Source organism: Malurus melanocephalus, unplaced genomic scaffold (assembly GCF_030028575.1).
Source record: "Malurus melanocephalus ecotype Western Australia unplaced genomic scaffold, MMel_1.1 scaffold_39, whole genome shotgun sequence".
NCBI lineage: Eukaryota > Metazoa > Chordata > Aves > Passeriformes > Maluridae > Malurus > Malurus melanocephalus.
In genome coordinates this window covers 3,359,593-3,382,876 of record NW_026623271.1, presented here as the reverse complement: position 1 = coordinate 3,382,876, position 23,284 = coordinate 3,359,593, and the positions used below count along the sequence as shown (strand labels likewise).

Genomic DNA, 23,284 nt, shown 5'->3' with positions numbered 1-23,284 from the left:
RCTAAACAAATCCTATTTCCAGAGCAATCAAAACTACCACTATTAATCTTTTCATGAAAAATTAGACCATCAGGTTAGAAGTGTATTTTGTTCCTAGTGCATGTAACTACTAACTATGATGAGATAATATAGTGGARGAGATTTACAAGAATAAACCCAGAAACCTTGAACTTAGACAATCCCTTTAATATAACAAACATATCAAACTTTCAAATAYAAACTGGAATCAACTAACAAATAAAACAACTTTCTGAATACCAAAAAGGTCTTATGCAAAACAGTGCACATTTATTTGAGGTATCGTATCCATGAAAACAAAACAAAACMAACAAAAAAAATCTACATTTAAAAAGATTTTTTACTTAGCGAGGCAAAAGAAATTAGGTGGTACATACAGAGTAAACCAATGTAAACAGTGTAAAAATAAAGACTGCTAATACCAGCCAACCCAAGACTGAAATATCCCAATATATTAAAGAAAAATAAACCAGAGGCATGCAAAATACTGGTTGTTAAAATACACTCAAATCCATGTGGCTAAGTGAAAGTCACAAGCTAGTGAGGTGCATTTAGAAATATAATTTTCCTTTCTTTATTTTCCTTAGACAGACTGTCATTCTATTTTCCACTGATAGAAAGCTTTCTTCAACCCACTGGGAACTGAATTTTTAAGACTCCAAACAGGTGTTGCAAAGGAGGTTTAGKTAATTGTGTTTTTATGATCTAGGGTGATAACCTCACTCAAATGCTACAAGCAAATGGTGATCTGTTACCATTATGGGAGCCAAAAGCTTGGAAAACAGTCAAGTTGCTCCAGGTGGAGTTGAAAGATTTTTGAGTTTTTTTTCATGAGAGCAGTGACAAACTCCATGGTAAATCCGGTAAGCCACTCAGCATTTTATTTGCAACACAGAACATTTTGGCAACCAAGATATATAAGAGGAATCTGAATAGTGACCTGCAATGCATGTGCTTTTCAGAAAAATTAGKTTTTGTTTCAGGTATGCATCAGGAACATAAACAGCACAAGACTTTTCTCATTCAAGCAACTGTATCGATGCCATCCATGTTAGATGCACTTACAGGTCTTTCTTATCTTCTTCTTTATTTAAACTTTGCTGAAAAGAGACAGATGAAAAATAATTTAAAGTTTGGCAAGATCAGAAACCATTGACTACAGATGCCCCTTTGCAGTGATAYCTGATTTGCTCACCATACAGCATTCTAAGTTGCAGTCCCCCACACACAACACCTGAGCTTCAGCTGCCAGCAGTCAAGGCTGTGCAGCCTAGCTCTGCTCCCTTTGTCTTACAGCTGAACTGTGCAGCAAACTCAGCAGAAAACATTTTGTGCTATCAACTGATTTATCCTTGGGAGCCACATCTACTGTTTGCTCAGTACCTGCTGTTCTTTCTACTCAGAGGTAAACAGAAAATGTTAAGGATGTGTGTTTTAGACCACAAGTCTGTCAGAAATGCAGCAGGACTACTATGGCTCATTACACAAGGATGCATAACAAGGACAGGCCATGCATGGTGGTCTTGATTTGAACACAGAGATCAGTTGAGCCATCTCTGTAGGAATACAGGGTGAGGCTGGGAATGAGCAAATGGTTTCACAGAGTACAGGAAAAAAAGATTATAACYAGGTCAAAACTACCTTTTTTAAAAATTAATACAGGACTGAACAACTCTCTTTGAAAAGCAGGACACCATAATTTTAACAATAATTTATTTTCTACCAAGACCACTACTTGTAGAAAGGCTAACTTTCATTTTTACTGAATTTTGTTTGAGACAGATGTTAGGCATGGAACATATGAACACCTGTCAGACAACTTAAAAGTAAAGTACAGACTCCCAGTTCAGTTCTACCAGAAATTATTACTGTATATTTTATGGGTATTATAACCATGCACACAGGCAAACTCAATCAAACAGCTAATTGAACTTTTGCTTCATATGGTTTGTTTTTTTAAAAATTATTTTGTATTTCAGTTTGAATTTTATAGTAGCCTGGTTTTAGCCTAGGCTGTTTGTTGGGCTCTTTATCCTTCAGTATCAACAGTATTGCAACATTTATAATCCAGGGTTGCAAAAGAATGTTTTAAGAGCAAACAAAACAAAATTACTCTTATAATTATGCCACACACACACAACTCCTATAATTTTCTTACAATATTTCAGTTGGATCTCATGCAAAACTATCTGAATCTTATTTTTCAAGTAACARTAAAATTGAACCTAATTATGACCTGAGCTTTGTCAAATGAACTGCAAAAAAGAAAATGCTAATAACTTTGCAAAACAAAATTCTTCTATTTTGACAAAGTTGAATGAATGCTGTCCATTGTAACTTTATGTTGTACTAAAATTTTCAGTAAAACCCCTTGCACAGTAAATACCAACAAGCAGAATTTTGCTGGTACATTTTCAAAATACAGTGCTTGTACAGAAAACCAGAGCCACCCACCTGAAGCTGTTCAAATTCTTTCATCAGATGATCATATTCTCTTCTAAGGCCATCAGACTGTTTTTTAACTGCTGCCACTTCAGTTTTTGCCTTGTGGAAAGCTGTAAAATATCAGAATTGGTGTTTTAATTATCAACTGTATCCCTGCAGTTCCTCAGAGCCCTAGATATGCATTAGGGCTCCACTACATAGGCAGTCAGTCCTCTAAAAAAGCTTAAAATTTAAAACACAGCATGAAAGATGGACACAGGAAGAGATGTTGAGGACAGGGAGCAGAAACAGAACAGCCTATGTTCAGAAAGATCAGCAYGAGGAACAGGAAGGGCCTGGAAGAAAGGTAAGGGTGGTACCAATAAACTACTGAAACAGGTGACTAGGTAGTGATGACTACAGTGTTCTGCCACATTGCAGGAGACAATTCTAGGAAAAAAAACCAAACTCTGCAACTACAAAATCAAATCTGTCAGACCTCTTAAAACAAACAGTAAACTCAAACACTGGGCAAGATTTTCACAAAGTGTGAATCTGAGACCATCTACAAAATATAGTAAGGAGGAAGATAATATATGACAACAGGAGCACAGACCTTGCCYTTTCACCCAGTTCTGTATTTTACCACGTATGAGTAATTGACTAGCAGCAYCAGTTTAGGGATGAGAAGGCACAAATGGTGGTGGGAGGATAGACAATTTTGAACAGGTTTTTAACAAGAGAAAATAATTATTACTCAATCTCAACACAAACTGAGAGCACATCTCTGCTGCAGAACCAAACAGCCCAGGACTCCATAGAGGCTATTTTACAGTGTAGGGTAAAAGAGTACAATGTGTCATAAAGCCACTACTCCCAAGCTATCTCAGGTATCATTATATTTCTCTGGTGTAGCACCACAGGCATAGTCTAAAACTTGATTTATTCATGTGAAAACAAAGAAATGTCATTAATGACCCAATAAGGTTGCCTCACATGGCCACTTAAAAAACCCAAACCACCAAATCTGATGGTWCAAATAAAAAACCCAAACATTTACAAATTTTCTTATTCCAAAAGTGTGAATCTATCCTTTGACTGTGAACTCCCTGAGACAGACTCTTCTTTTCCAGAGACCTCCACAGCACTCAGAATTGCAGCACCTCTAAAAGCCCRTTCTCAAAAGATGAGGAGCTAGATGTGGTTTTTGTTAACCAGTGAGCTACAAGCAGTCTGGCATGAACCAGATTTCTCTTTGGGTGCTAGTTCCTGAAACATCAGGAACCAAGATCTGGCCATTCTCCTACATGCAAAAAGGAGAACTCCCTCTCCCAGCATTTTTGCTATAAWTAGTAATTAATTTGAATGTATTAGATGAAAAGTAATTCTCATTTCAGAACTCTGCAGGTAGTTTTCTTGTTACAGGACTTTTACCTACCCTAAAATTCTGATTTACTGTAATTAATAACACTTAGAAGGGATGCATTTTTTATCATACTGGAATCAATAGACCTCTTTAAATACTTTCTTTCATCTTCCTACTCTCACAGAGTCATCCTTCATCATTTAAGTCATTCCTGACAGCATTAATACAAATTTTCTGAAGGTTTTGGTATTTGGAACAACTACAATTTCCACACATCTCACAAATCAAACTCCATTGCATTTACTCTCTCTCTGATCTTGGTAGGACTTTAAATGTTCCATAGTAAAATTTGGAAATCAGTAAAATAAATTTGTGACAATTTGATAAACTTCTGAATTTTAAGTTGTGGACAAAAAAAAAAACCATATACATATGCCATTTCACTTCTCCAAGAATCCACTAATTAGTAAGATAAATCTTACTTTTGTTTGAACATTCTTGTGCATAGTATAGTAAAAATTAGTATCTCATTTCTGAAGAAGTGGTAACTTAATGTTATTGATCTAATAGTATTTAGTTACTTATAAGCAGCAGCACAGTACTTTAGTTGCAACCAAAAACTACTTTATTTTTAAAACATGAACAAAATACCTCAAAGTATCTACAAATCAAGAAAGTAAACAAGCTACTGCATTGTTTTAATGTTTTGACCAAAACAGATGTATGACAGAAATACCTCACCTTATCCTAGRAGAAGAAAAAGCAAAGAACAGATTGTCCTTTCCACCTGTGTTGGCTAAGGACAAAACCCTCAAAACATCAACAAACCACCAAATCCAGACTCATTCCTGTTGGGACCACACAATTAAAAGGAGCATCACATCACTGACAATGTGAATTCCTCAGCACAGCAGTTTCCCTGGCTGCCTTGTCAAGCACTGGAGAGTGTCCACACATCAGTGCCCAGCTCCTCTGCCACTGCCCGTGCACTGCAGTGCAGCCRGGTCCATCCTACAGGTACATCCTTTGTCATATGGATCCTATCACACAAACACGGATCCAGMAGGCAACAGGAGATCCTTTGTGTGCACAATACACTCAGTTGTTATTTCTGGCTTCCATCTGGCCTGTACTTTGCCTCACAGGAGCACAACAGCTGGACTGGCAGCAGGCAAGCTTCAGCAGCTGACGCTTCCCACCAAGTCAATGCATGAGCAGGGCAGGAGGTGAGGATGCTGCTTCTACATTAATGCAACCACTGAGAGGAATAATCAGTAAGTTCYAAACCCAGAATTCAGCCTCAGTACTATGAGAGGCAGGCTGTCATTCATGCCTTCTCCTTCTCTTCAAAGAAAAACCAACAAACTGTTCTTAGGGCAGTGTTTCAGATGGAAGACATTTGTGGAAAACTTTATATTTACATGTGACTGAAGGCCCATAAACTAATGTAACATGTACAGTCTGGGAAAAGTAAAGAACTTATCCTTCTTTCACCACATTCTCTGAATGCTATTCMAGGACAGATAGTTTACTTCAGCTTGCTCTGAATTCTAAGGATGATGAATAAAACTGTTCTGAGGAGTTATATTACCACAGCTCAGTAGGTGTAGCATTTCTATGATCTTCTCATTTCAACAAGGATGGAGAACCAAACAACAACAAAAGCAACTAATAATTCTGTGGGCATTTTCTTGCACAGCTACTAGTCCTGGTCTGACTAAATCATTTGACTTACAGTGCTTGCTACTAAGGAAACGATCTGGAACTTACATTAGCATTGCTCACAATGCAAGTCTAAAACCCAAATGATTTGGACTAGTTGAAGAATAAAAAAAGCCCTCTCTTAAAAGAGTTTTCAAGTTAAAAAAGAGCTATTCACATTTAAGAATTTAGGCAGTGACGGCCCAAAAGATTTGCCAACAAATACGCTGTAAGGCTGGGAACACAACTCCAGTCAAATAATTCCATACTAATTCTGAATTCTCAACTTCTAATGGTCAGAATTCAAAATGAGAAGGCAGGGCAAGAAAATTATAAATTTGCTTCCAGTACCTTTTGCAACCTCAAATGAAATTTTGTTACAAAAGGGATGTTACAGTATCTTTGGATGGCATTAACAGCCTTGCATAAGAAACCCATGCTTGCTGTATGCAGCCAGCCCTTCCAATCAATAAATGTGGGTAAAACAGACTTTGSTTCTAAACTTCCCTCTGCCATTGGTTAAATAACAAGATGGTGGCCAATTCTTTTCACTTGCATGTTTTTAAAAACTGGAGTGCATCAGTGAAGATCAACATAAATATAGTTTTCATACATGGCACTAGCCTGCCTGGCAACACCAAGGCCAAACTGAACTCTACCTTGCAGCAACAGTTTTATGAAATGCATTCCCAAAGTCCKTATTTTTTAATAACTTTCTAACATGTAATAATCTTAACATTCAAGCGAGAACTGTACATCTGTACATGTACACTTTCTAGAATAGCCAACAATTAAATGCAATTTCAAACCCAGCCCTCCACATGAATTGCTCCTCTCTTTCTGTCTCCTACAACACGGTGCAATCATGAAACAAAGAACACTCGTAATAGTCTGTACACAAAACAAACCTCTTTAAAGGATGGATGAAAGTTCCATCAGAATTTCCTCCTGCCCCGCTGCATGTCTATGACAACAACATATAAACAAAGTATCTTTAGAAAAAGTTGAACTAAAGTTCAAAACCATCTATATGACTTTGATGAGCCAGCACACATTTCATGTGTTCCAGCACCCAACAGAAGGAGTCCTGCAAGAATATGAGGCTTATGTAACTTCTCTCAGCTCTAATCTCATGTGYGGTTGCAGGTAATTTGTTTTGTTGTGGCTTTTTGAATAGTTTTCAAAACCCACAAAATGAAACAACATCATGGCATGTCTTCTTTCCCCAGAGAATTCCTATTGGTCCTAAGCCAGTAGCCATAGTGAGAACCTTGAATTATCTGAATCAGTATTTTGTTAGAAATATGCCTAATGTGTAGCAGGAAAAACATTCTCACATGTGTACTGGATACTCCTATGAGTATGTACATTTATTTCTAGGTATCAATGAGACATTTTCATAATATATAAGTGTATCAATAAAATACCATCTGAAAAGGTTTCTAAACAGTCATGTTATTACATGCCTAGGTATGCTAAAAATGAATTTAGGTTTTAAAAGTGCTAGTCCCACTGCTGGGTGCCTATAAAGCCTTGACATCAATATGTGAGTCTGCAACAAAGCAGTGAGGAACTAGCCCTCTTTCCTTCATTTCCAAAACAAAGCAATAAAAGGCATCAAAGGGAACAGGAAAGTCAAGCCTGAAAAAAACTTGAATTTGGTCAAAAACCTTGTAATTAATTTCCAGCCTTTCCTCAGATTTTACTAATTTGCTCAGTCTTGTTTTTTGATTCTTCCTCCCCACCTGTTTAAAGCACAGGAGGTGGAAAAATGTTTTTTTTAAGGTTTCACTGTTAAGCAAGGAAAAAAAAAGATAGTCTGTGTTTTCTGTAGAAGGCAGAAAGCTGAGGGACTAGAGATGAGTCTCCATAAAGTCTGCAATAACCTGTCTACACTTCTGACTAATTTTAGTCAGAATTTCAGAAAGCGAACCCATACAGTATTTTCTCTCCCAGTTGTAAATACTGATTCAAAACTTCATAGAAAATTTGGATGACCTTTGAAGACACAGCACTAATCTTATACTAAACTGTATTCTTAAACGTGAAGCTGGTGTGTATTTAGGACTCCTCCTGGCTGCCACTATACTGAGTTAACCCACCTTTCAGCTACTATAAAAGAATATATCACCATGCATCAGCAGTTTAACAAGTGCTCCAGGCTAGAGCAATGCATATTTGAAAATGTTTTTGAAAAAAAAACACCCTTGTTTTCCCTTTCAAGCAGCAAAAAAGTCACCGACCCAAAACAGCAACCAACCAAGAACAAAATCCAAATTTATGACTCTTACTAATACTATAGCTGAAAAACAAACAAGAAAATCCACAAAATCAAAACCAGCAAAGCTTTCATTTTTTCACTAGTTTTGTCTTGTTCGATTATTAGCTTTACACGCTTCATTCTCTCCCCCCAGAAATGGATTGGATTTTATGGACATGAAGAAAAAGTTACTTTAGTCATGTGAACTAAGTAGAATGAAATAAATTGTATAAAAGAGACAAAACAAGCCTTCCAATCTCAACTTTCCTTTTGTGTAATGCATTGCTCACACTTGGTGAACATACAAGTCAATTTTCACCCGTCCAGTTGTAGGAATTTCAAAAGAAAATAGTAAATTTGATTCACATTCTCTAACACTCCATAGAAAGATGTGTCTACATATATGGTTATTATCAAGTACTTTCCTAGGTATCAATTTGCTCAAAATAACTTATAAGAAAATGTACAAAAAGTAAGACAGACATACATTAGCACCACTTAGCTGTCCATGGTAATTCCCATACCAACCATGGGGTTTTTGGCAATGACAAGGGTGGCAGAAGGGCTGTAAATATTTTCCTACTCACTCCTTAGAATGGCCCTCTCTTCCACTTTTGCCCTTAACAGAAGATTCAAGTATGCCTTAATTTATACATCTCTTGGATGGACAACAGCCCACAGGGAGAATGAAGCTGAAGCAGCATGAGGTAAATCTATTTATTCCTTGGCTTTCTTTAGCATTCCTGACTGAAAAGCTTACATTATTTTAGTGTTACATRCCACCAGTTAGTTTAAATAAAACATATGCATTTAAATTTTCCATTGATCCTGTCACTTCAAAGGCAGTTTTCCCTGCTTTCTTCAAGAAAACAGCAGGAGAGGGAAAACCCATCAAACATGCCTGAGAATGTGAATTAATGAGACTGTATTTAAAGATTCTTGTTGCTTCAAGCCCAGCTGAAAATAACTGTTTTACATTTTTTATTTGAATTCTCAGTGGACAGTGAAAAAGGACTCATGAAATATTTGCTGTTATTCTTACAGCGCTGTAGCAATGCCAGGCAATATTAAAGCATGTTTCTGTTTTGATGATAACATGATATCTGGTACCAAGAAAATCTGCATTTTGTTAYAGTCTGAACATCTGATTAATGTTTACAAGATCACAGGTGGTGTTATCTTAAAAACACTGATTTCAGATGAGCAGGTGTTCACAGGTATCACCTTGAGAGATCCCAGTAAGACAGAACCAAACAGGTAAAATCTGCTTCCATCTCAATTTGGGCTGCCTATTAAGCAGTTTTGACAACCTAAACCCTAAACACGGAAGCTGCTAACAGAAATATTATGTTACAAATTGMAGTGTACGTTTCCTTGTAAACAAACAAAAAAATTAAAAAGCTAACATCTTAACATCACTGCTGCAGAACATATATAAATTCAGAAATAATGCAGAACAATGTAAATTCAGAATACTAGCCAAAGACTTTTCTGCTCTCTGACAGAAACCCTACATTACAGTAAAAAACCTCAACCACAATACTTCCCCATTTTATACAGGCAGAGTGGCTGCTTATGACATGAAAGATCAGACTGATGCCTATAAGTAACCTGCAAATGATTCCATGTCCTGGTCATGTCATTGGTGAAGACAAGTCAACACCATTTATATCATCAGTCTAATTTGTTAATAATTGCAGCTTAACAAGGTATTCCACTCACACCTTATATATTTTCATAATGAATACATTTACTAAAATATAGGGATGGCTATGGCATGTTTTGCCAGTTCCTAGTCAAATGTGAAGAAACGCCATCTGGAAACAGATGGAGTTAGCTCATGCTATACCTAGAATATTTTTTGACATTTACTGTTGAAATCATTCTTTTCTTACTTGCAAAGAAGTGCTAACTAATACTTACCATTTGATGTCTTCTGTAGCTCTGCTTTCAAGTGTTCAACTTCCTCCTTCAACTTCTCCTCGGTTGCATCTGTTGACACTTTCTTTTTACTATCTCCTTTTCCACTCAAGGCCTATTAAAAACCACAGTTTCTACAATTAATTTTATTTTCATTAGTCTGGTATTAATGCAAAATATCCAGAAAATGTCAGCCTTGATCTTGAAAAGCATTAGGTTTCATTAAATGTCAACCTGATACAGGCAGATACTCAGTTATTCTAGAAAAAAAATCCTTCCAATTTAAAAACAAAGGAAATAAACACRCTCAGTGTTCTAGGTAACAGCATATTTMAAACAGATTGGCATTATCTGCTGTGTAAGAGTACTCTGCATGTCTGCATCGAGTGTACAAATTTCATTTTGATTATAAATGGATTTTTCAGAAGATATACACTGGGACTGCCAGTGACAGAATCCTACTGCCATGCTTACTTGCAACTGGTTCTAATAATTTATTCTGATTCTCTCCTTGTAGGTTTGCAGCTACTTCAATCTTCAGAATAGTTCCAATATTCACATTTGATTTCCAGTGAAATTCAAGACAAAAACTAGGAAAGGATTCAGGAAGAGCCCTGTAAAGACTTGACATAAGAGCAATATATTCCCTGTGCTCCAAAAATGTTGGCACTACTATATTTATGCACAGTCTGAAGGTGCAAGATTAGATCCCATGACAAGACCCTTTTCTCATAATGCCTCTACTATCTAACCACACTTATCTCTGTAACAGCAAAGAAAGTAGCAAATACTGAGGAAGAAAAAGAAAAGTAAAACAACTGAGACAAACAGCTGAACTAGCAAKATCACCAGGCACAAAAGGGAAAGATTACTTTAGGAAAAAGAACAGTTTATAAAGACTGGTAAACAATGCAAGGAAAAAAGCTGAAAAAAAATTTCCAGAAGCTATTTAATCAAAGAGCAGAGATGATATTTAACTTTAGGTAACAAAACCATAACCAGCTGTCTTCTTGACTTTGTGCTCACCTCTTTCTATTAATATGCAAATTAATAGACTTTTATCTAAAGTCCTGTGCTCCATGGAACCTCTGAGCAGATGACAGTGCAGACCTTGCACGCCACAGTAAAATCATAGTATTTACACTTGCAGCCAGTGCCTTATGTGCAATTGCTGTCACTTCTCTCCAACAGTGGAATGAAGCACACTTGTAAATAAACACAAATGCAGGGGCCAAGCCACAGAGAAGCCTAAGCCATAGGATGTCTATGAAATTAAAATATTCCAATCCTGAACACTCCCATGTCCATCACAACAGAGATCCAGCTACAGCATGTGTCCAGTACCTGTGGCTATCCAAGTTTTTATAAACCACGCAATCAAACACACAAATAAAAACAGACAGGAGTACAGTTTCCAGTTTCTGGCTATCACTTACAAGTGGCTAACAGAATGTGTTGCTAAGAGAATGTGAAAGCAGAACAAAAAAGACGACTTTTGGCAAAATCTCAACAGGACAAAGAAGAAAAAAAAAGTAGCCGTAGGCAGTAAAGAGACAAATTCCATGGCTGAAGGAAGSAATTTGGATCATTCTGACAAAATAACAAATCCCAAAGTTTTGGAATAATTTTAAGCTTGGGAAACACCTAACACAAACTAGTGATCCTTGTTTTACAACACTCTCAAACAAGTGCATTTTTTGTATCCATTCTACTATTTTTTGTCCAGAGTCTATTCTCTTCATATGAAGATTTATTACAAAAAAATTACAGTGCCAGTAACCATAGACACTGCTTTAGACAAACTGGAAGGAAACCTGAACACACCTGCAGGGAATTTTGTTTYGACAATGTACCAGATCCTAAACGTCTTCCTATCGCAGATGTCTGCACTCTAGCTTATGGTTCAGTCTCTTCAAACAAAAGCTAAACGAAGCAGTACAAGAAAATACTTCATATATTTATCTTAATTGTCTTTGATGACTTCCCTTCCTGCATACARTTATGTATTGAATAACAGCTTAACTATTCTTTGCCTAAAAATAACATCTCTTAGGTCCACTGGGGTTTTGTTTAATTAAGAAATTTCTGATGGTATTATCATGAATATTGCAACAGTGTCCTACTAAGAAAGGGATGTATTAGGCAATTGGCTGACCTACCATAAAAAGACACAAGATTACAAAATACATTAAATACAAAAGATTAATCTTATAAGTTAGAAAATCCTATTAAGAAGAAACAGTCAGCATGAGATGATTTATATAGTAGGCTTTTTCATCCTGAACTGCTRTAGCCTTGACCTAAACACACAATTGTTCAGGATAAAAGGAATAAATTTAGCATCTCCTTCTACTTTATTATGATTAAATTCAGAGAGAAATATTAAGAATCTATTACTGCTTTGATGAAATTTGTATTTGAAAGGCAGGACTTCATTCAATTGGTTTTACTTCAGTAGCCTTTGTTAATAAAATGCTACTGCAATTTGTTTACAGTATTCTGAATTACATATTGTAAAAACATTGTTCTTCCTTTTTCAATCAGAAGGAAAAAAATGAACAAACATTCAGTAGCAAACCATCTTCAGAGTATGTTGTACCAATTACATGCTGCATAAGAAAGTTACTGAAGAAGCTCAAAGATACCTCCTGCAGCCTTTCATTCTCGGCCATGTATTTTTTGGCTGCTTCAGTAGCATCATTTACTTGTGTTTCCAGAGCTGCATGAGATGCCATCTCTTTTGCCAACTGAGTAAGAAGGGTAACAGTACGTCTCAAGACACTGGTGAAGAAAAACAGTGAACAGAACTGTAATTTACAGCACAAATAAAAAACCTAAACAAACCCACAAGCAAAAACCAAACTGACAAAAATCAAACCAAACAAAAAATCCAACAAACCAAAACAAGCGTCTTCCTCTCTCTCCATTAGATGCAAAAATAAAACCAGAAGAGGGCTGTTCAAGCACATTAATAGAAACATCAGGCTCATAGATGACAAATAATAGTAACAGGAGAGTCTAAAAATGTTTTCATCCACTGACATTCTGATTTTCACTTGATGCAGAACCTCCCTTCTAAACACCCACAGCCATTGAGGGGTCAGAGATCCAATTGCTTAACGGCTGAAATACTGCTACATGACCCAGTATTTTTAACAGGATTGGTCTCCAAATGCAAGAGTCAAATAACATAATATTGAGTACAGTGGAAAAAAAATCACACAGCTTCATAAACAGCTTTACAAGAATAAAATTAGCATTGTGAGCATATTAATCTTCAAAGTTCTCTGTCAATACAGTTAAATCAGCATTCACATGGCACCTCAAGTGTAAGCTTTGAAAAATACCTCCCTTGATTCAATCTAGTGATTGCTTCTTTGCATCACTACTTTCATTATTCATCTTGAAGTCTTTCAAATGTTCCCGAATCAAGGCAATGTAACACTGAATTAAATTAATCCCTGTAATGTAACTATACAGCTGCTCTTCAAAGAAATTTGAAAATCCAAGTAACTGGCTTTTTCGTAACAGGAAGAGTATTAATACACCTTTTAAAATCAAGCCTCYCTCCACCCCCTTGCTTTTTCATTGAAAGCTTCTCTTCTTACTTCTTGGGAGTGAATACAAAAATTAAAGTACTCATGTCATTACTTTTCCAAGAGTTAGCAAATTTTACTATTGCCTATTAACTTATAGATGCAGGAGTCAGTAAAACATCATAACCAAAAGAGAATCACAGAATCATGTAGGGTGAAAGAGGTTTCCATCCCATCCAAAGTAAGGACAGGTTGAGCAGATTGCTCAGTGGCTTGTCCACTTGAGTTCCTGCCATCTTCAGTGATGGGAGATTGCACCATCCTTCTGGATCCTTGTTCCAGTGCTCCTAACAGCAAAAGTACTCTTCTACCACAAGAACACCTTAGGTTTCCATTAGCTCTTGTCATTCCTGTGTAAATCCACTGAAATKAGCTGCTTCCTTCTCTTCTATGTGCTACTACCAGACAGACATGGAAAGCAATAGGATTTTCCCTCCAAAGTCTCTTCTGGCTGAAAGCTCATCATCTCCTCATAGGTCATGTACTTCAGCCTCCAACCTTCTCTGTACCCCACTRCAGCACTCCAGTATTTTGGAGAATTAAAACAGTCCTGCAGCTGCAGCAGCAGTGTCAGACAGCGGRATAACCACTTTCCTTGACCTGCTGACTATATCCTTGCTATCACAGCTCAATACATGACTGGCTGTCTACCCCAGGTTCTTTCCTGCAAAACTGCTTCCTACCCACCCACCCATGCAGCCAGTCCTCAGCCTGGATGCTGTATGTGATTACCCTGTAACATGTCAGACTTTGCATTTGTCTTTGTTGAACTTCATGAGAGTTCTGACAGCACATTTTCTTCAGYCTTTCTGGTTCCCTCTGATAAACAGCACTGCACTGCAAGATGCCAACCACTCTGGTTTGGTACCACCTGCAGGTTGCTGAGAGCACATTCAATTCTGTCATCCATATTGTTAATAAGAACATTAAACAATATTGAGCCCAGTACTAATCCYTGGGTGGCACCAGATGAAATTCACATTATTACCCTTTGAGCCCAAAGGTCCAGGGAATTTTCCACCTGCTTTTTTCTTTATTTCTCCAGGCTCTATCCCTCCATAGTTAGGCTATCAGGATTCTACAAGATACTTTGCWAAGGCCTTGCAAATGGGCCACAACACAACACTATTCTGTTCTTTAACCACACAGCCATTCATCTCAGTGCAGAAGGSAGCAGGGATGGTCAGGCATGATCTTCCCAAAGAAAATTCATGCTGGCTGCTCCACGTTATTGTGTCCTTTATGTCCCTGAAGTCTTTGAGTAAGATTTGCTTCATAACCTTTCCAGTGAGGTGAGTCTCTAGTTTCCTACCTCCTGGTTTTTGTCCTTCTTGAAGACAACTTTTTGCAGTCACCAGGATTCCCCCCAGACTACCTTGACCTTTCAGAGTAAGCCTTGAAGTGACACTGGCCAATGCCCTCTGCCATCCTAGGATGCCCAATTGGCCTGTGTACTCCCTAGCTTCATCTTCCACCGCTGGGGGTGATACATTGCCTGCTGATTCTCCTAGAAGGCTCAGAGAATTTGGAGGCCAAACAGGAGAACATATCAGTAGAAACAATGCAAAATAAAGTTGATAATGAGACACTCTATGCCTCAATCTTTTCCAAATCCTTTGTCATGTGGTCCCCTGCCCCAATGAGCCATGGGCTCACATTTTCTTGAGGTTTTCTTTAGTTTTCAGCCCTTCTTCCACCTCTCTGGTTCAGCACTGGCTAAGAGAGGGCCAGGTCAGACTAGCAGATAAGGTCTGCCCTACCCTATGACCCTCCTCTTTTCTGTGCAGTTTGCAGATGAGAGTTCAGCTGGCCCCAATACTTCCACTGACAAGTAATTTTCCTCACCTGCACCCAATGTTCTGCAACTGCTGAACCACACAATTGCTGCTGTCTTGACAGAAGGGCCAAGCTCCCAGGCTCCTCCATTTTATGAATCTCCATTCACCACTCTTGTGTAATTCTCCTGTTGGCTGATGTGCTAAAATCAACCCAAACTGACCCAAAGAAGGAACTAGGGGCATCCAATTACCCATTCACACTAGCTCAAGTTTGTTGGGTGACAGTAGTGGCAGTGTAGGATAAGGCAACCCAAGAACCACTTTCCCCTCGCTTCTCTGACAGACATTATGCCTGTTTAATGGACAAGCAAAAAAGTCCTTTGATCTAGCCACTACTGGAGGAGTGCTTATTTCTCCTAAATCTCGGTGAAAGGTCAATAGCTCAAAATAAGCCTCAAGCAAACCCCTTCCTGGGCAGAACTTTTACACACAATAAAATCCACTGGGGCCACTTGACAAGTTTTCTTCCTTTTGAATGTTGAGTGGAAGTAGGATCCTGGGAGACCAGCTTCCAATTCTTGTGTAGGACATAATCCAGCTGTTCCTCTTGGAGCAGAGATTAAAAACATATTTGTGCATATTTACTTAACCTTTCTCTAGGAAGACAAAGAACATGATGCAATTCTTATTACTATTGTGCAAGGCTGCAGCCACATTTGTCTTTTCCRAAGTTTTCTGCTCAAGCTTCATATTAACTTTTTCTTGACACTTCTTTATGATCAATGCTCTGCTAAAATGGCCAGACACCACTCTAAGGGGAAGAAGTTTGCCATAAGTCTCTGTGATTTTCTTGTTCTATGCTCCTCTTGAATATCAAGGCAATGCCAAGCAGCTCACTAAAGAAACTCCTAAAAAAGCTGAAACCCTATTGTACAGTCATTTACTTCAAGCTTGAYATGAAGTGGCTCAAGTCAGGCTCAAGCCTTGCTTCTTAACACAGCAGCAATGACACCAGCTTGCAAAATACTAACATTATTTTAACAATACTTTAGTTTTTGAGGTTCTCTTATTCCAGTTTTCCATGTGCAAAACAAAGGGCTTAAGTTGAAGGAAGGAAATGAGTATTCCCCAAAGAAACTTCTGCAAAATACATCTTTTCTCCATCATTCAAAATSTTTCTCTCCATGTGTTGCTCACATATCCTTCCAATCTTCAAACATTTGTAAGGTATTATTTTCCCTGATCTCACTTGCCTTGTAACCTGGTCACAYTTAATTCTTTAATCTCCTGAAATTGGCATTCTGATCTTTATTATTTTGTGCAACAGTTCTTGTAATGAACATACTATTTAAACATTAAAAAATGTTATACTTACAGCCAAAGAAATAAGGAAAAACCTGAGAGATAGAGGTTTCTTTGTGATCGAAAGAGTTTCATCTGAATATGATCAAAGGCACTGCTGTTGACATTTGCAGCCTTTTCATTCACATGAACAGATGAGTATTTCCTGACTTCTCTAACAGCATCTGCAAACAAAAACAGTCTGTTCTTATTCACATCTGTGGGTGTGCATGTATGCTAAACCAGACTTAGTACTAGAAATACGTATTTGTACTTTCTACTCAGCAAACAGCAATAGGACAAACAGCAACATCAATTATGYTATCAATACATTTTCAAGATCAGTCTTGATAAGTCACTGAAGAGCACTAGCACATTCCCAGAAATATGACAAACCATTGCCCAAAACATGTTTCAAGCGCCTGTACCCAGCCACCCGGGATCAGGCCAAAATAACTCACTCTACAGATGTCATGAAAAGATGCTACGGTGTCAAAATGTCAATGCTGACAAATGAGTTAAAATCCASTGGACAAACAGTGAGAAAAGGGAAAGAGCAGTGAAAAGAAATAGTATTTTCTTGAGTATTTGCTTCACATGGATTTTGTTAGATATGTGTGTTTTAGTAATGACAGAAGTGTATACTTTGTTTCAATCAAAGGATAAAATTATTTCTGTAACATCCATCAAAATAGGAAGACTATATAACTCAGCAGTAGTAATATCAGTAGTAACTACTAACTGCAATAACATCATAAAAAGAATGGAGGAGGAAAGCTACACCTCAGGTCTCTTTTATCTGCCTTTCAAACATCTTTCAGCTTCTTTTCMTCCATCACATACTCCTGATAATTCTGCAGAAAGGCCAGTACACAGCACACACCTTTCAAAGTACAAAATAGTTAGTACTTACATCAAAATAAACACAAAACCTAASCCAGTTAAGATTTTACATTACAATCTTTAAACATAAGGTCATCAGACATTCCTATAACCAATACAGCACCTTAAATCTCCTCCTGCACATCAACAAATACACACATTTCATGACATATCATCAGCTCTTGCAGAATATTTTGGTCATGTTATTAAATTGCTGCTGCATTTGTCTAAGCAGGAAAAATAAATTCCAAAGAAAAGCACATGTAAATATCATCACTTAGGACTGTCTCTTTCATATGTCTAAGTTATTTAGAAGGTAAAAAGCCCCTGAAGTGAAGTTTCAAACAATGCATCAAAGACTAGGAGCAAAAAAATGCATGTCCCTGTACTACAGAAGAGTCTAGTACTGCAGTAACCTATCACTTTAAGCTATGGGGCAGTTGTCTCATCACTGCTTCCTTTTAGCACAATTCTATGTTTCCACAGAATCAATGACCATCACCAATATAAAAGCAAACTTTGGTGAAAAGTTTTCAACAGCAGTTCAAGACACTAAAGGAGATACATTAGTTCTTAATCTTAAGTCATTGACTGAAGATCTACTTTTAAGGATAATACTAAACATAATATCAAAAATMATAAAAATAAGTTTATTTGCATTTCTGATACTTTAAATATTAAGAACATAGTACTGTATCCTGGTCTGACATAGTTATATATGCAGTGCATCTGTATGTTTACCTCCACAGAAAATAAAATCCTGTATTTTTTCTTTCTATTTCAAGTGGCTTGACATTAAGTAGCATGTATATTCTAAGGCACTGGAAACACTTATCCATGGAGAACTACTTAACATCCCTGAAACACAGAAGAACTATTTTCAACACTGAAATATAGGAGGTGCTTACCACACAAAGCAGTCAGGACATACATKAAATGAAATGGGTAGGTATAGTCATTTATGGTCACCATAAATTGCTCTTCCTTCATACACCTTAGGGTCTACTTGTAACAAATGTAACCAGCAGCTGTTCTGTATCTGTGCAGAGCAAAAGTATTCAAACAGACCAGTGCTTTGATATATTCTTCTGATCTTCTMTTTCAACAGCAACCAAAAGAAAGAGTGCCATCTACTGCATGAGCTACAGCTCAGCCAAATTCTGTTGTCAAGCCAGTTCATTTATCTGTGTGAGAGTGGGAAATGAAGCAGCACCCTAGACTGAGCTCCATTTTTCTTTCACTCACTCAGTATATTACTATTGCATTTGGATTCCCAATGTGGATGCAATATTAGCCATCTCCTCTTTCATTCCATTGTATAATTTTTCAGTAACTTAGCTGACTCACACTATGTTTGAATCCTTTCCATTAATTTACTGGYACAAACTCCATCTACCAGGCTTCTTTTACCCATTTTTTAAGAAATGATCTGGCACTTACCAAGAAACAAGACGATCAATAGAACTATTATTGTAAGGAACATCTTGTTCCAAAATACTGCCATTTTGCTCCATAGAGGAAACATAAAAATCTTCTGCCATCTGTAAAACAGAATTGTGTTACTCAAAAATAATTAGACACTAAAAGAAAAGCATTACAACCTCATAGAACAGAGCTTTGTAATTGATAAGAGACTTGTGAAAGGTCTCTAAACAGCTTTAATTGCAATATAATTTAGATATACGTTAATTGTTCCAGCGATCCAACTTCTCTCTTTTTTTGTTGTTAATTCAGGCAAAACCAGTTGTTTCAACTTGMAAATTTCTTGCATGATAGCAGGTACCCTGCAAATGTATTTTATTTTAGCTTATACTTGGGCTAGAATTACGTTATATTCAGTCCTGAGTATAACAAGGGATGGGGTAAAAACTGTTAAACTTAGTCCATTATTTTCATTTTTATCCACTACTACCTCTTGTTGCAAAAGCTTTCAGAAATAAAGATAATCTCTGCTATCCTTCTTCAGAAGGCTTATCCTTCACACTGATGAGTCTCCATAACTCTGAAGTACAAGGACTGTTATTTCATTCTAACAACAACAAAAAGGACAAGTCTTGTGTTCATATTTTGTCTAGGGTTAAAACCTCTTTCCCAAGCATAAATTTGCTGGCTACAGAGGAGAGGGCCAATGGGGGAGAAGACAACATTTTTTTAAACAGTTTTCTATTAGATATTGCTGCATGGAGGGCTATGGTAGAAGCCATACTCGCAGAACAAAGAACATCTGCTCAAATGAATTGAAACAAGCAGTAACAAAGCACCTACTTTTCTGCAGGTTAGAATCAGTGCTACTGCACAAATCAAGTAATACCTAGTCATGCGATAAGGGATGTAACACAGACATGTTACTCATCATCTTATTATATGAGGTAAAATTTCCCACTTTTGTTAAGACTATTTACATTTCCCACAGACTTAAAATTTGCCCTATAACAGCAGTTTCCAATCCAATATTAATTTAATTGAGAATGTGCAGCATCATCTCCTATGGTTCTTTCTGGTTCTCCACTGCAAAGAATTAAAATGTTTTAACATTGTGCAGGCAAAAATCTCATTTAAGTCTTTTAGTACAATCTGAATTCTTTACAGCAGACAGCCATAGTCTGTATCAAACACAAAGCTTACTTTAAGCTACAACTCATACAAAACCAACTCTTTAACTCTTCAAACAGGTGATTTTCCAAGCTCCATACTGACCTCCACTTAAGAAGTGATTCTCTGAGATATGACCTYAGATAAACTACACTGCCAAGTTATAATCAGGCTAAAAATACGGATCTCTTTACTGGAAAATCTTCCTGTGTTCTATTTTCACATTTATTTTTCCCCAATGAGTACTGACATTCACATTTACTAAAACTCTTGGTAACAAAAGTCACATAAATACAATCCTTCCAAACTATACCACTAGCCACCATTTTAGATGTACTATCTAGCAGAATAGAACTGTCTTTGTGTACTTGCTTTTTTATACTGTAAATTTACKTGTTYCCCAGGAACTKACAAAATCGTTAACAAATTTGAGAAATTTTTTTTAAAAATTGCAGACACAAAAGACACAACTAATCAATTTGAAGATTGACAAGTGAGTAAATCAAAACTTCCAAGAACAGCAGTTTCACACCTGTCAGCAAYCATGCATGCCTTACTGCTGACAGAATCAGCTCCCAGCCACCAAGATGCATCAGGCAGAGCTGTTGCCCTCTGGTACAGTCGCAGCAGCTAAATCTAAATTTTAACCCCACAAAATTCCTGCAAGTTTTGTTAAGAAGATAATTGCACATATCATATAAGGAATAAAACTATTCCACTCTTTCAGAAACCACTGTTYAGTGGAATAGCTGAATGCTCCAAACAAAGCACACAAACCTATTCTTTCCTTATAACTAAAAGTACTGTGTTTAGTGTTTGAATAAATTTTGGTAAAGCTGCATATTATGAATTTGCTTTTCAGCAGAACTGGACTCTATTTGCATCATAARTGAAACATATTTCAATACTCCTAACGTATTCTGCTTGTGTCATCAGCATGCAGAAATTCTTGCAGCTAGTTTCCTCAGACAAGTCATTAATAATCTGATGATTACAACTCCCATAATACTTTTCTCCTCTTACATACAGTTGCACTTTCACTTAGAAAACGGCAAGAATACAGCAACTAAATAGTCTAAGTCGACATGCTGAACTTCTCACTAGTCAATCTGTAAAAAATCAGAAGACGAATTMGATTTTAGAACAGTTTCAACTTCTCAAGCTGAGGAAACATGCCTAATCAATGGTATCAGGTGTGGAGGAGCCAGTAATTTTCAAGACTCCTTCACAGGTGTAAGTAGTTAAACCCTGACTTCCACAAAAACTCTTGCTCTTTAACAGGATAGTAAAAACTACATTCTTCATTCTAAATAAATCTAAAGATGCAGGAAGCAAACATGCAGCAGTTTTTATAAAACACTGCTGAGACAGCAGACTTCTTCTGAAAAAGAAGATCTGAAGTTTCATCCTGCTTGCACTTTTGGGGGGGTTGTTTTTTTTGTTTTTTTTTTTGTGGGTTTGGTTTTTTTGCAAGACTTCCTGATATTCTGAAATCATAAATCTACATCTCTTGCCTCCTGCAGAGAAATGAGCTTCATTTCCTATAGAGAAATAATATCAAATTTGAAGAGCTACTTACAGAAAAAAGGTTATGCTGTAAGTCAGGCATTTGCATAAAGTAAGGGTAATAAATGTGTTTKGTTTCTTTACCTTACTATACACACTGATTTTACAAGAACTTACTGTTTTCATGTTTGTATTGTGTTCCAGAAGCAGTAGTATTTTCATAAGTTTACAGAGGCCTTTATTTCAGTAGTCCTGAACTTCCTGCATCAAACTCAAATGATCAGTTTTTTTAAAAAGCGATCACAAATTTCTTGCAGCCCTTAAACACGCTGTATGCAGCTTGAATTGAGTAACTGACGTCTCTTATCTGTTCAGCACCCACAATGCCTAGTGTACACCAAAACACAAAGTTGCTCCTCACAAATCGGACGTTAAACAACTGAAAAAACCGTACTCTCCTCTCATTTRTTACTGCCAGATGCCTTTCTGTGCCTTCGCTACTCCAGCACTCTTTGAGAAGCCGTCCCACCTGCTGAAGCAAAGMAGGGGGCTCCTCTGGGCACCTCGACTGCTGCTCTCGGATGAATCAGCACTGCGCAGGAAACATTAAAATCCATAAAGAGGCTTGCGATTCTTGCAGCTCTTGATACTCAAGTCATAAACAGCATTCTCTCGGCTTTGTTTACAACTAGCTCAGGATGCAGSAAAGCTCCGTGTTTACCAAAGCACAGGTGTAAAATAAACCCAAACTGGTAAGAAGAGCGAGCTGTGTTGCTCAGCACACCGAAGTCCTCCTACCTACCTCAGCGGAGAAATGAACGGCAAGCAGAGCACGAGAATTACTCCGATTTCGCCGTACAGGAAGGTAGCCACTGCCGTCCACTGGAAAGTCATCGTCCCGGCGGCCTGCGGAGGAAGGGGCGGCTCAGGCGGGCGGCTCTGACCTCCCCTTCCCGAACGACAGCCGGGACAGGGAGGTGGGGACCGGAGCACCCCAGCGGACAGGGCCCCCGGCAGAGCCCCCGCAGTTCCTCCCGCCGCCTCCCGCCCCCAGCGCTGCCGGCACCCCCTGCACGGCCGCGCAGCCCCGGGGCCGCCCCATCCTCCCTCCCTCCCTCTCTCCCGGCCTGCGAACCTTGTCAGCGCCGGCGCCCGGCGGAGCTGATGGCGGCCAAGGGGCGGGAGCGCGGCCTCACCGGCCGGGGCTGCGGAAGCGCTGTGCGGACTCTCCCGCCAGMGCAGGGCGGGGGAACGGGGTGTGTGTGCGGGCACCGTGCCGATTCCGCCCTGCCCGCGGGGTGTGGGCCGGGACGGGGCTGAGTGACACGGCGGGGGCGGTGCGGAGCCTCCGCCTGCCCGAGTGGGGAAAGGTGCGGCGGGGGCGGGAGGCAGAGTCCGGCCCGGCGGAACGGGGCTCAGGCAGAGTCCGGCCCGGTGGAACGGGGCTCAGGCGGAGTCCGGCCCGGCGGAACGGGGCTCAGGCGGAGTCCGGCCCGGTGGAACTGGGGCTCCTGCCGCTCTCCCCCGCCGCAGAGGCCGCGCTCGGCCCGGCCCGGCCCGGCACGCGTGAGGTGCCGCCTGCGGAGCGGGGCCGCGGAGTTACCGAGGGACCGCGCCTCTGCTGAGAAACGCGTGGATCTACGCGCTGAGAAAGGTTCAAAWCAGTACTACTCCTGTACAGGGAATGGTTGTAAGCGTTCTGCTGCGGAATCCCGCTGTGATCATCCCACTCCTCCATGACTCAAGCTTAATCGATTGGGGCCTTCAACTCTCCAGCATTAGCATGAGTTTCTAAAGTTATTTAAAATACTGCGAATGTCCATTCATTCCTCCCTGCACGTGTTAGACTATATGAATGTATTAAGACCCAGTAAATCTTCTTTTCAAGGTAAATAGGTCC

General features: G+C 38.7%; 1 protein-coding gene across 1 annotated transcript; it reads right to left on the bottom strand.

The window, feature by feature from the left end:
- Window positions 1-266: 266 nt before the first annotated feature.
- BCAP29 (B cell receptor associated protein 29) lies at window positions 267-22,682 on the bottom strand. Its single transcript, XM_057364536.1, has 8 exons — window positions 22,520-22,682; window positions 22,187-22,290; window positions 18,727-18,827; window positions 16,439-16,589; window positions 12,335-12,470; window positions 9,693-9,804; window positions 2,473-2,573; window positions 267-1,118 (listed from the first exon to the last, which is right to left on the bottom strand). The coding sequence occupies exons 2-8, from the start codon at window positions 22,276-22,278 to the stop codon at window positions 1,080-1,082; spliced, it is 732 nt and encodes a 243-aa protein (XP_057220519.1). The 5' UTR covers window positions 22,279-22,290; window positions 22,520-22,682; the 3' UTR covers window positions 267-1,079.
- Window positions 22,683-23,284: the final 602 nt, after the last annotated feature.

What these genes read in the sequence shown, in the direction of transcription:
- BCAP29 (XM_057364536.1), bottom strand. Translation starts at nt 22,278, where the DNA reads ATGACTTTCCAGTGGACGGCAGTGGCTACCTTCCTGTACGGCGAAATC. An exon ending in CCGTTCATTTCTCCGCTGAG is followed by an intron (nt 18,828 to 22,186) that starts GTAGGTAGGAGG and finishes TCTGTTTTACAG; the next exon opens with ATGGCAGAAGATTTTTATGT. An exon ending in AAGAATTTGAACAGCTTCAG is followed by an intron (nt 1,119 to 2,472) that starts GTGGGTGGCTCT and finishes GTCTCTTTTCAG; the next exon opens with CAAAGTTTAAATAAAGAAGA.